Here is a 13,450-nt window from a genome sequence, read left to right on the forward strand (position 1 = left end):
TGAACTTCTCTCGGTATATAGGTTAAGGTCAGGATTAGCTGAGGGGGCTTCTAAGAGATCCTCTAGGGCAGTGTAAGTCTGGACTATAATTAGGTTGATAATGGCAGTCATGATGGATTGGTTCCCCACCCTCCGGGAGAAAAGTGGCAGGGTTGAGGGCTGCACACATGCATATCTGAAGCACTGGTCCCTCAAGGAGTAGCACCTCATATCTAAGCAGGCAGTTGTCTGATAGCCATAAACTTCCTTTGGCACCTAGTATGCCATTTGCATCATGAGTAGTACAGACACTGAGATCCTTTCCTTGTATTATTTTGATAGCCTCTGATACTAAGGCAGCCACCACCACAAACACCCATAAACAGTGAGGCCAGCCTTTGGCTACTACATCCATTTCCTTACTTAGGTATGCCACTGGTTGTGGGGTTGTCCCATGAGTCTGAGTAAGGACTCCAAGAGCTATTTCTTATCTCTCTGTGAAGTATAAAGAGAAGTTTGGTCCTGTGGGAAGGCTTAAGGCTGGAGCTTGTACTAGAGCCTGCTTTAAGGTTTTGAAGGCTGTTTCTGCCTCTGGTTCCCATTCTACTAGATGAGTATTTGCCCTCTGGGTCTCCTTGATTAGAGTATAGAGGGGCCTGGCTATCTCTCTGTATCATGGGATTCACAGTCGGCAAAAGCTGATGATTCCAAGGAACCCCCACAACCGTGTTAATGTCTTAGGGCAAGGATAAGCCAGTATAAGCTGTATTACTTCCTTGCTGAGGTCCTGGTTCCTCTGGCTAAGTTTAGGCCAAGATATTTGTCTTGTTGTAGGCAGAGTAGGGCTTTCGATTTAGATGCCTTGTGCTTTTGATTACCTAGAAAGTTTAAGAGATCTAGAGTAGCCTGCTGGCATGACACTTCCAAACTGGTAGCCAAAAGTAAATCATCCACCCACTGAAGGGCCAGAGTGCCTGCACTTGAGAAGTGGCCTAGATCTTCAGCCAGTGCCTGACCAAACAGGTGAGGGCTATCCCTAAACCCTTGGGGCAAGATCATCCATGTAAGTTGGGATGTGTGGTCTGTGGGATCCTCAAAGGCAAAGAGAAACTGGGAGTCAGATGGCAGGGGAATGCAGAAGAAGGCATCCTTGAGGTCCAGAACAGTGAACCATTATGCTTCCTCTGGTATTTGAGAGCAGAGTATAGGGGTTGGGTACAACTGGATATAGAGGAATTACTGGCTCATTGATGAGTCTAAGATCTTTCACTAGTCTACATTGACCATTTGGTTTTTGTACTCCTAGAATTGGGGTTTTGCAGGGACTGCTGCATTTTCTTACTGAGCCTTGAGCTTTTAAATGTCTAACAATATCCTGTAATCCTTTATGAGCTTCAGGCCTTAAGGGATGTTGCCTTTGATAAGAAAAGTGGTGGGGTCGTTTAGCCTGATTTGGACTGGGCAGGCATTTTTTGCCCTTCTGAATTGTCCTTCCAAAGACCAGACTTCAGGGTTGATTCCTTCCTCAAGCAGGGGACAACAAATGGGTAACTTGTTCCCATATTCATATAGATAATAGCTCCAGCTTTGGCTAATATGTCCCTCCCTAATAAGGGTGTGGGACTTTGAGGCATAACAAGAAAGGCATGTGAAAAGAGCAAAGTCTCCCAATTACAACTGAGGAGGTGGGAGAAATACCCGATTACAGGCTGTCCCAGGATTCCTCAGATGGTAATGGACCTTGGGGACAGCAGTCCAGGACAGGAGATTAACATTGAGAAAGCCACACCAGTGTCCAGGAGGAAGTCATTTTCCTGGCATTCAATGGTTAAACTTGCCCGGGGCTTGGTAAGTGTGATGACATGAGCTGGCGCTTGCCCCAGGGGCCCTCAGTCCTGTTGTTGGATCATCTGGTTAGGGTCTTCTGGCCCAGAGAACCTTTGTCCTCTGGGACAGTGCGTCTTCCAGTGATTGCCTCAGCATAATGGACATGGGCGAGGGGGCAGCTTGTCTCTCATTGGACAATGTTTTTTAAAGTGTCCTTGCGAATCACACAGATAACAAGCCCTACCTGGTGATTGGCCTGCTCCATTTTCTGTCCTCTGAACCACTAAGGTTTGTTTGTCTGAGGGCCATGACTAAGGCTGCGACCTTTCTCTGATCTTGCTTTTCCTTTTCAGCCTGTTCCTCTTGGTCCCTATTATACAACACCAATGTTGCCAGGTTTAATAATGCCTCCAGATCTTATTCACGGCCCAGGATTCACTTTTGGAGCTTTCTCCTGATATCTGTGGCTGATTGGGTAATAAACTGATCTTTTAGGATCAATTGACCCTTGAGGGAGTCAGGTGACAGGGGAGTATATTTTCTTAAGGCCTCGCATAGTCGCTTGAGGAAGGCAGAAAGATTTTCTTACTTTCCCTGAGTTATGGTGGACATCATTGAATAATTCATGGGCTTTTTTCTAATTCTCCTTAGTCCTTCTAGAACACAGGTCAGCAGATGTTTATGACTCCAGTCCCCATGATCTGAGTCGAGGTCCCAGTGGGTATCCATACTGGGGACGGCTTGTTGACCAGTAGGGAATTTGTCCCTTTCCAGGTATCTCCAAACTCTCAGGCTGCAGCCGAAGCCACATTCTTTTCAATAAAGGCCAGGGTTTGATCTAACAATAGCATGATATCTCTCCAAGTGAAGTTGAAGGTTTGCCCTCGACTCTGTAGGACATCTATATACCTATGAGAATCATCTGAAAACGTATTCAGGTCTACTTTGATCTGCTTTAAATCAGAGAGGGAGAAGGGGACTTGTACCTGGGTTGGGCCAAATTCCCCTCCCCCTACAGCTTGAAGGGGACATAACTGACAGCCCGGGGGTTTTTTTGTGGTCTCTTGGAGATTTCTTTGTTTGTTTCCTTCTGGACATGGGAGATTAGAGGAGGCTTATCATTAATAGGAAGAGGAGCTGTAGGAAGGCTAGAATATGGAGGTAAGCTGAGCGGTCCTCCTGTGAGATGTAAATTGCAAGCTTTGCATAGTTGCATATTCTCCTTCAATGAAAAGAAAGCTTGAACATAAGGTGTTTCACTCCATTTGCCTTCCCTCTTACAGAAAAGGTCAAGCTGCAGGATAGTATTAAAATTTATACTTCTCTCAGGTGACCATTTTTCCCCATCAGAGAGAGAATACTGGGGCCAGGCCATAGTGCAGGAAAAAATGAGCCGCCTCCTTTTCAGAGTTTGTGGGTCAAATTGGTCTCAATAGCTTAGGATGCATTTTAAGGGTGAGCCTGTTGATGCCTGAGTGTTTTCCATTTGAAAGACAAAACCGCCCACAGTTTTGCTTTGTTTGTCTCCCCCACTCTGGCTGCCCAAGAACCTACAACAGTCCCTGGACCCTGCAGAGCAGAATAGTTGTGCTCACTGACACAGCAGCAGAAACACTAGTTTTCCTCTTAGACCACAAAGAGGATCAAAGAAGGTCGGATTTAGTCGTCCTTACCAATGCATTCTCAAAAAACTGTTAGAGTCCTAAGCGTTTTCCTGTTAGTATTGGGATCTTACCCCTGTCCTATAAAGATGTTATGCCCCAAAAATGAAGTGGAGGGCCATAACCTGAGGGAGGGAAGGGATTTCCAGGGTTGGAAGAGTGATGCCTTTTGTCCTCACTTCTCATCATATGAATAGGAAGGATATCATTTCTGGAGCTCTCCATATCCCAGCTTCAGGAACAGCTTTTGTTAGGTCTGCTTGTCTGAAGAGGGATCCTAAAATTCCAGATAGTAACCCCCACAATGGGGCTTTGGGTAAAAATTTTGTCTTTCTGATTAGTGAGTCTGGGTGCCTAAAGAAAGGAACAGAGTCCCAAAATTTATACTAGAAATCATTCTTATAGGAAAAACTAGAAAAGCACTAGAGACAGGGAGTGATTTTTAGAAGCAGGACTAGCCTCAGAGAAAAGAGGTGGGAGGAAGTTTGTCTGACAGGCATTAGGACCCAGGAGCCAAGGGTCAGGATAGATGGGTGAGTCTTGCTTGGGCGACATGACTTTGAGAGTTCCACTCATGGCTGCAGGGCCAACCAACATTTTTATTTTATTTTTTTAATTATACTTTATGTTCTAGGGTACATGTGTACAATGTGCAGGTTTGTTACATATGTATACACGTGCCATGTTGGTGTGCTGCACCCATTAACTCATTTACATTAGGTATATCTCCTAATGCTATCTCACCCCTTCCCCCCACCTCCCAATAGGCCCTGGTGTATGATGTTCCCCTTCCTGTGTCCAAGTGTTCAGTTCCCACCTATGAGTGAGAACAGGCGGTGTTTGGTTTTCTGTTCTTGCGATAGTTTGCTGAGAATGATGGTTTCCAGCTGCATCCATGTCCCTACAAAGGACACGAACTCATCCTTTTTTATGGGTGCATAGTATTCCATGGTGTATATGTGCCACATTTTCTTAATCCAGTCTGTCATTGAACATTTGGGTTGCTTCCAAGTCTTTGCTATTGTGAATAGTGCCACAATAAACATATGTGTGCATGTGTGTTTATAGCATCATGATTTATAATCCTTTGGGTATATCCCCAGTAATGGGATGGCTGGGTCAAATGGTATTTCTAGTTCTAGATCCTTGAGGAATTGCCACACTGTCTTCCACAATGGTTGAACTAGTTTACAGTCCCACCAACAGTGTAAAAGTGTTCCTCTTTCTCCACATCCTCTCCAGCACTTGTTGTTTACTGACTTTTTAATGATCACCATTCTAACTGGTGTGAGATGGTATCTCATTGTGGTTTTGATTTGCATTTCTCTGATGACTAGTGATGATGAGCATTTTTTCATGTGTCTGTTGGCTGCATAAATGTCTTCTTTTGATAAGTGTCTGTTCATATCCTTTGTCCACTTTTTGATGGGGTTGTTTGTTTTTTTTCTTGTAAATTTGTTTGAGTTCTTTGTATGTTCTGGATGTTAGCCCTTTGTCAGATGAGTAGATTGCAAAAAATTTTTTCCCATTCTGCAGGTTGCCTGTTCACTCTGATGGTAGTTTCTTTTGCTGTGCAGAAGCTCTTTAGTTTAATTAGATCCCATTTGTCTAGTTTGGCTTTTGTTGCCATTGCTTTTGGTGTTTTAGACATGAAGTCTTTTTCCATGCCTATGTCCTGAATGGTATTACCTAGGTTTTCTTCTAGGGTTTTTATGGTTTTATGTCTCACATTTAAGTCTCTAAGCCATCTTGAATTAATTTTTGTGTAAGGTCTAAGGAGGGGATCCAGTTTCAGCTTTCTACTTATGGCTAGCCAGTTTTCTTAGCAACATTTATTAAAATAGGGAATCCTTTCCCCATTTCTTGTTTTTGTCAGGTGTGTCAAAGATCAGATAGTTGTAGATGTGTGGTATTATTTATGAGGGCTCTGTTCTGTTCCATTGGTCTAAATATCTGTTTTAGTACCAATATCATGCTGTTTTGGTTACTGTAGCCTCGTAGTATAGTTTGAAGTCAGGTAGCATGATGCCTCCAGCTTTGTTCTTTTGGTTTAGGACTGTCTTGGCAATGTGGGCTCTTTTTTGGTTCCATATAAACTTTAAAGTATTTTTTTTCCCAGTTCTGTGAAGAAAGCCATTGGTAGCTTAATGGGGATGGCATTGAATCTATAAATTTCCTTGGGCAATATGACCATTTTCACGATATTGATTCTTCCTATCCATAAGCATGGAATGTTCTTCTATTTGTTTGTATCCTCTTTTATTTCATTGAGCAGTGGTTTGTAGTTCTCCTTGAAAAGGTCCTTCACATCCCTTGTAAGTTGGATTCCTAGGTATTTTATTCTCTTTGAAGCAATTGTGAACGGGAGTTCATGCATGATTTGGCTCTCTGTTTGTCTGTTATTGGTGTATAACAATGCTAGTGATTTTTGCACATTGATTTTGTATCTTGAGACTTTGCTGAAGTTGTTTATCAGCTTAAGGAGATTTTGGGCTGACACAATGGGGTTTTCTAAATAGTCAATCATGTCACCTGCAAACAGGGACAATTTGACTTCCTCTTTTCCTAATTGAATACCATTTATTTCTTTCTCTTGCCTGATTGCTCTGGCCAGAACTTCCAACACTATGTTGAATAGGAGTGGTGAGAGAGGGCATCCCTGTCTTGTGCCAGTTTTCAAGGGGAATGTTTCCAGTTTTTGCACATTCAGTATGACATTGGCTGTGGGTTTGTCATAAATAGTTCTTATTATTTTGAGATATGTTCCATCAATACTGAATTTATTGAGAGTTTCTAGCATGAAGGGCCATTGAATTTTGTCAAAGGCCTTTTCTGCATCTATTGAGATAATCATGTGGTTTTTGTCTTTGGTTCTGTTTTTATGCTGGATTATGTTTGTTGATTTGCATATGTTGAGCCAGCCTTGCATCCCAGGGATGAAGCCCACTTGATCATGGTGGATAAGCTTTTTGATGTGCTGCTGGATTCGGTTTGCCAGTATTTTATTGAGGATTTTTGTGTTGATGTTCTTCAGGGATATTGGTCTAAAATTCTATTTTTTTTTTGCTGTTGTTGTGTCTCTGCCAGACTTTGGTATCAGAATGATGCTTTTGTCAGGACCCCGGAGTTGAATGGCTTTCCTCTCTGTCAACCATCAGCTCAGTCTGTAAGTACAGGAAAAGCAGAAGCTGGTTCCAGGCAAACCAATGCTCCCAACTTTGAAGAGTTGGGGGTTGTTAGAGAGCCCTTTCACAGAAAGCCTGACACCCATGTCTTTAGTCTGGCAGTCATGCTAGTTGCTTCTAACTGTCTGACAGGTGCCCGGTGTTTAGCTCCCGAATTCTAAGGAAAAATAGGACAGAATAGCAAGTGAAAGGGTCCAATGGTACTCACTGCTTGACGATATTAGAACTGTTAGCAGTTAGAACTGTAGATAACTTATCTCATGGTAACCTTTGCTTAGGAAGTATATTATGTGTCCATGAAACAGTACGTCTATTCTGGAGATGAAAAATGCATATCTCACATTGACTACACGGTTACTAAAAGATAAAATGTGTGGGTGAGTTTGTGGAGAAAAGGGAACTCTTGCATACTGTTGTTGGAAATGTAAATCAGTACAACCACTATGAAAAACAGTGTGAAGATTCCTTAAAAAATTACAAATAGAACTACTATAAGATCCAGCAAGCCCACTACTGGGTATATATTCAAAAGAAATGTATCAGTATGTTAAAGATATATCTGTATTCCCATGTTTATTGCAGCACTACTCACAAAGACCAAGACAAGGAATAAACCTCAGTGTCCATCAATGGATGGACGGATAAATACAATATGGTTTATATAAACAATGGAATACTATCCAGACATGAAAAGAATGAACTCCTGTCACTTGAGATAGCATGGATGAACTTGGAGAATACTATGTTAGATGAAATAAGCAAGGCATAGAAAGATAAATACCATATGATCTCAGTGTATGTGGAATCTAAAATAGTTAATTCCCTAGGATAGAGTGGAATGGTGGTTACCAGAGGCTTAGGTAGTTAGGGAAAAGAGGGAAATGGGGAAATGTTGGTTGGAAGATACGTAATTACAGTTAAAGAGGAGGGAAAAGAAAAGTCCAGAATAGGCAAATATGGAAACAGATTAGGCAAAAGTACAACCATAGAAAGTTGGTAAGTGATTGCCTGGGGCCAGGAGGTTGGAGGGGGGAAGGAGAGAGGATGAGAAGAGAGAAGTTGGAAATGGCTGTTAATGGTTGCAGAGTTTTTTTTCTGGGTGATGAAAATGCTATAAAATTGATTGGGTGATAGTTGCATAACTGTTACTAAAAAAACATTGGATTATATACTTTAAATGGATGAACTGTATATGAATTGTATCTCCATAAAGTTGTTTTTAAAAGAGTCCATTCTTAATACATCTACACTAGAGGACAACCTAACTTTATATAAGTAGTCTATTGCTGTATTCCAGCTAAGAGAGGATAGTAATTTAGATAACGGTGATGATGGCAGGGAACAAAAGTAATGATATTGATAGATGTTTAGAAAACAGTATTGACAAATCAAATGAACAGTTGATCATAACTTAAGCATAATGTTTGACATAGACATTTTAGATAATTATAAAGATTGGCAAACCTTCCATCATTTACAAATTCACACATTCACCTGGTGATTCTTTTATTCATTCATAAAGGTAGGAATCAAATCTGGTTTATCTGAATTCCTTAACAGCATTTTTTCTGTAACATATATATATTACATTATCATTGATTTCCTTATTAGAAACTTAGCTGTAGATTAAAATTTAAAAAATTAAAATACAAAAAACGAGTTTTATTAACTCAAACACAATGTTGAATGGGAGCAAATGGTTTATGATCCCCATAAACAGGTATAATTTACATGTTCAACAAGAATCTACACTAAAAGGACTCAGTGGATAATGAAGCAATCAGGAAGATGTATGATTGCTGTTTCTGAACACATCAATTTTTCATATTTTTACTCTGAAATTAAGACAAAAAAGTAGGCTCAGTGGCAGCAATATAATTATATAGATCATTTAGATGCAATTTTTGCTAAGGGGCAAATGAATTTCATCAAAATCATTGTTAACCAAATCTTATTGTCACTTAAAATGGTTCTGAATGTTTTTATAGAGATAATCTTCTGTGGACAACAATGGTGATTATTAGAAAATGAAAGCTTTTAATCTTTTGTCATATTTTTAATAATAACACAGACATTGCTAGTAAAAGTCTCAGTTCAATCTGAAACAATAAATGTAATTGGATTATTTTCTATGGAGAGTCTTTATTTCTCCAGGGAGCAGAAACTTAGTCTGAGATACTTCAGGGTCACTTGAACCGCTTTTACCCTGAGATTGGGTTGAGGTGATACATTGCTTATATGGAGTCACGGCTGTGCAGGGTGCAGAGACCGGGACAGGCTTAAGGACTTCTCTCTTGGTAGTTATCTCTTCATACTGACATCTGCTGATATCTCACTCAGCCTAGATCACTGTGAACTATCCATTTGTCATCTCTGGAATAGATGTACTGTTTTGTGGATGCAGAATTTACTCCCTAAGCAAAAGCTACCATAATATAAGTTATCTACAGTTCTAAGACCAGGTACACAAGAAAATAAAAATAGATAACTTACTACAAACTGTCAACTCAAAGATGTACCCTGCTGGTACCATGTTAAGAAGACATACAAGTGCAGTGACTTTGACTGAAATCAAAGTCATATGTAGTAATGACCATTTGTATTATATTTTTAAACTTTAGGGAAATATAATGAACAAATTAAAAAGTTAAAACAGGAAGAAGCAATTCAGAGTAAAACAAGCAGCCAAAGAAAAAAGAATAGAGGAAAACACTGAAAGAATATATGAATATTTGTAGAAGAGGCTCAATTATGTTTGCATTCAAGTGTTACCAATTGTAGCTTGAGAAAAAGGCAGGGATTTTTTTTTTTTTGGTCATTTGTGTTTATGTTCAAATTTAGTTTTCTGCAACATAAGCATACAAGTCTACCACACGGAAGGCCAGGTGGTCTTGTTTCCCTGGACTCTTTTTTTTTTTTCTTTTTTGTATGCATTGCCTCACAACTTCATATCACAGTATGAAGACTGTTGAAGAGGGGGAAAAGATGCCTAAATCACTTCTATTTAATAGTGAAAATAAATGTGCCTACAAAACAAAAGTCTCTCCAGGCACAGTACTTTGAGGTTCTGCAATTTTGCTGACGTGAAAAGGCATTCCTTTTTCTTGGTTTTCAAAGTTGTATTGCATTTACGTTTTATTAGCAAGGAAGCATGAACAAAACAATTTTTGATAAACACAAAAAGCTGTTTTGCCTCATTATATTGGATGACAAGTGAGATCTTACAGCTTCACATCAAATCAGTGGAAAAACAATTATCTGTAAAAAGTATGTGCAAACATTTTTCTTACAAAGCTAAGATTCAAGGCACCGTGTCTGGAAGTTGTTTCTCCCTTTAGGCTGCCTCCATTCCATGAAACATCTGTCTCAATTTCCGCTCTTCCTGGAGCCTCCTTTTGGTCTCTCTACAAATCCATTCCTTCTGAATCTGCCTCATTCTGACCTACAGATGGAAACCTTATGTCTTTCTGTTTAAGAAAATGTGCCCAATCTTCTCAGCTGGAGTTTTCTGGCCAAGCTTTATTATATCTTCATGTATTGCTCCTAATGTCTCAAAGACAGTATAATCTGTTTTTGTTTTGATTTCATGCTTTAAATAATTTAAAGTAAGTATTAGCACATTCACTGATTCGTCTCAGAAAATCTCTAAACGTAGAGCTGTGAATTAGATATATTTTGGACAAGCAAAGTTTGAAAAATTATACTTCAATAAGTACTTGCTGATTGCCTATTATGCTTAACAGCCTAGAGGTACACAGATAAAAGAGATGACATACTTTATCATCCAGCAGGCTTGGACATGCAGAAAACAAATGGAACCAATGTAATACAGCACAGAAAAAGCTGAAATAGACTAAGGAAGCACAGAAGGATGCACAATTCAGAAATATAAACTGATAAAATAAAGTTTAGTGTTTCTTAAAAAGAATAATTTTCATTTGTGATTTGCAATGCATTTAAATATATTAAAAATGATATCAAATCATAAGTGTATCTTTAAAATTTTTTGGTTATTCAAACATCTAGAAAATATTTGGTCTGAAAATATACCTGCGTTATAGATGAAAGGAATAGTTTGCACATCATTTGTTATTAAGTAATACAGAAATAATTTATGTGTTTCCTTACTTATTTAATGAAAGCAAATAAAGGGTGGAAAAAACCAAAAGGCCATATTGGTGTGGTTAAGGGAAAATCTGGGATTTCTGGGGATACCACAAGGACACTGGGCCACAAAGGGTGGGTCCTGGATGTCGCCATCCCAATTGCCTGGGGCAAATTTTCAACCCAAGATTACAAGGCCATCAGAGAAGTAGATATTTACTAAGTACCACAAAGAAATACACATTCAGACAAGGGAAGAAATCTGAAAGGAAGGTTTCTCCTAAATACAAACAGTATTCTTAAAAGCAATGACACCATTACTTACAATGTACAAGTTAGATAAGAGCAAAATAGGTATAATCTAAAATACAAATATAAAAAATAATCTTTGAAAAATTTTGTGATTTTATAACTGCCTCCTCATGTCAAAGCTCTCAAAAAGTCAATTTTAACATATCTAGATATCATTGGAATATTTGCTATTTTAATAATATTGAAAACACATGAGAAATGGCATATCATAATCAAATCATAATTTTTATGTCACTATATATTTTATTTTAGTATAAAGGATACTTTTCAGTAAAATGCCATTAGAGAAAGTATAAGTCATTGGTAAGGAACAGAATATTTGAACCTAGGAAATCAAGGATTGAAAGGACAGGAAAATATGTATCAATTTCTGCTCAGTTATTACCTTCAAGGGGAGTAGAATGAGGGCTGAATGGTGATGGAGACTTCAATTTTACTCTGTACACTTCTGAATTAATGTGAAGCTTTCACAACATTGATGCACTCTTGTAATGCTACTTATTATTACAAAACAATAAATGAGCTTTTTAAAAAAATTATGAAATGAACAAACACATAAAATGTTAAAGAACAAGAAGACCAAAAAAAAAAAAAAAAGAGGAGGCATTGGAAACAAATTCTAAGATTTGAGAAACAAAACTAATTAAAAACAACAGTTACTAGAACCATGTGTGTTCCTCCAAGCAAGCAGGATGGTCACATTGTTGAACTTTAGAACACGAGTGTCCTCTTGTGGCAAAGATGGGTACATTTTAAATTTGTGTCACCGCCACACAGAGTGACTGAGAAGTTTGCCTGAAGAAATTCTCTCTTTTTTTTTTTTTCAGATTGAAATAGCCACAGCGATGCCTTCAGGGAACCGAGAGCTCCTCACTCCACCCCCACAGCCTGAGGAGGCCCAGGAAGAGGAAGAGGAGGAAGAATCCACTCCCAGGCTGATTGATGGCTCTTCCCCGCAGGAGCCTGAATTCACAGGGGTTCTGGGGCCACACACAAATGAAGGTCAGATACATCAAAGCAGAATTACAACTGAGTCCACATTAACTGCAAGGCTTCAACTCTACAGAGAAACCACATGACATGACCCAAGAAAAAAGTTTTGGAATAGGCCAGGTTTGAAGTAGATTTATACATAGATTTTACATTCAAGTATAAAGCAGTTTTAATAATTCAGCTTTGGTCTCGTTAAAATGATCAAATAACCAAAGATTTAGGATGAAAATGTTGTACGTCATTACTGGAAACCTGTGTGGTGGAATGTATTTGTAGAACAGAGAGTATTTGATAAGCAGGAAAAAATCTTTGCCTCTGAGATCAGGCCACAGCATTTCAAGGGGATAAGAGATGACGAGGATGAAGATGATGGTAATAGTAATATTTTGCACTAATTGAGCATATATTATCTGTGGCCCATATGCTCAGCACTTCACATTATCTCATTGGATTATTAAAACCTCCCTGTGAGAGTGTTAATATTACTCTTTTCATTATCATGGAGAAAACTATAATTCAAAGGGATAGTAACTTGCCAGATATCACAAAGCTGTTACATAGTGGGTTTGAAGCCAGCCTGTTCAGATTCTTGGCTGTTTATTTATTTAAAAACAGGCTTCTTCCCACTCACTCCTAAGAAGCAACAGAGAGAGGAAAGTATTGCACAATATCAGACACTATGTTGCATGGCCTGCAGCTGAAACCAGGGTCTTTTAGTTAATGAGAAGGAATTATTGGTGCAACATGTGATTCTATTATATGTCTATATTTCTTGCTTGAACGTGTCACTGTCAACCTTGGGGGTACTCAAGAGGACTCACACTGGAATACTTTTATATATACAGAGAATGGCATAGTTAGAGAGTATAGAAAAAAAGTAAGGAGAGTTCCCACTGCAAGAGTTGAGTGAGTATAGTGTCTCTGTATTCCAAGTTCTGTAGACACAAAGCTTTAAGTAACCACTGTTTTCATGAATATTTCTGCCTAGCACAGGAAGATAGACATACAAACAAATTTAGAGGCAATACTGTATGTATTAATCCATGTTCACACTGCTGATAAAGACATATCCAAGATTGGGTCATTTACAGAGAAAAAAAGGTTTGATGGATTCCCAATTCCACGTGGCTGGGGAGGCCCCAAAATCATGGTGAAAGGCAAAAGACCTATTTTACACGCAGCAGGAAAGAGAGAAAGAGAGCCAAGTGAAAGGCGAAACGCCTTATAAAACCATCAGATCTCGTGAGACTTACTCACTACCACGAGAACAGTATGAAGGAAGCTGCCCCCATGATTCAGTTATCTCCCACCAGGTCCCTCCCACAACATGTGGGAATTACGGGAGCTACAATTCAAGATGAGATTTGGGTGGGGACACAGCCAAACTGT

The 13,450-nt window shown here is 39.1% G+C and overlaps 1 protein-coding gene across 1 annotated transcript in view; it reads left to right on the forward strand.

The window, feature by feature from the left end:
* EPYC (epiphycan) overlaps positions 1-13,450 on the forward strand; it is a 47,779-nt gene that overhangs the window by 20,439 nt on the left and 13,890 nt on the right. The window contains exon 2 of the mRNA XM_033221095.1: positions 11,896-12,070. Within this exon, the coding sequence (XP_033076986.1) occupies positions 11,896-12,070 (175 nt within the window). The remainder of the gene's footprint in view (positions 1-11,895; positions 12,071-13,450) is intronic.

The sequence above is a fragment of the Trachypithecus francoisi genome, unplaced genomic scaffold (assembly GCF_009764315.1).
Source record: "Trachypithecus francoisi isolate TF-2019V2 unplaced genomic scaffold, Tfra_2.0 Lachesis_group11, whole genome shotgun sequence".
Classification (NCBI taxonomy): Eukaryota; Metazoa; Chordata; class Mammalia; order Primates; family Cercopithecidae; genus Trachypithecus; species Trachypithecus francoisi.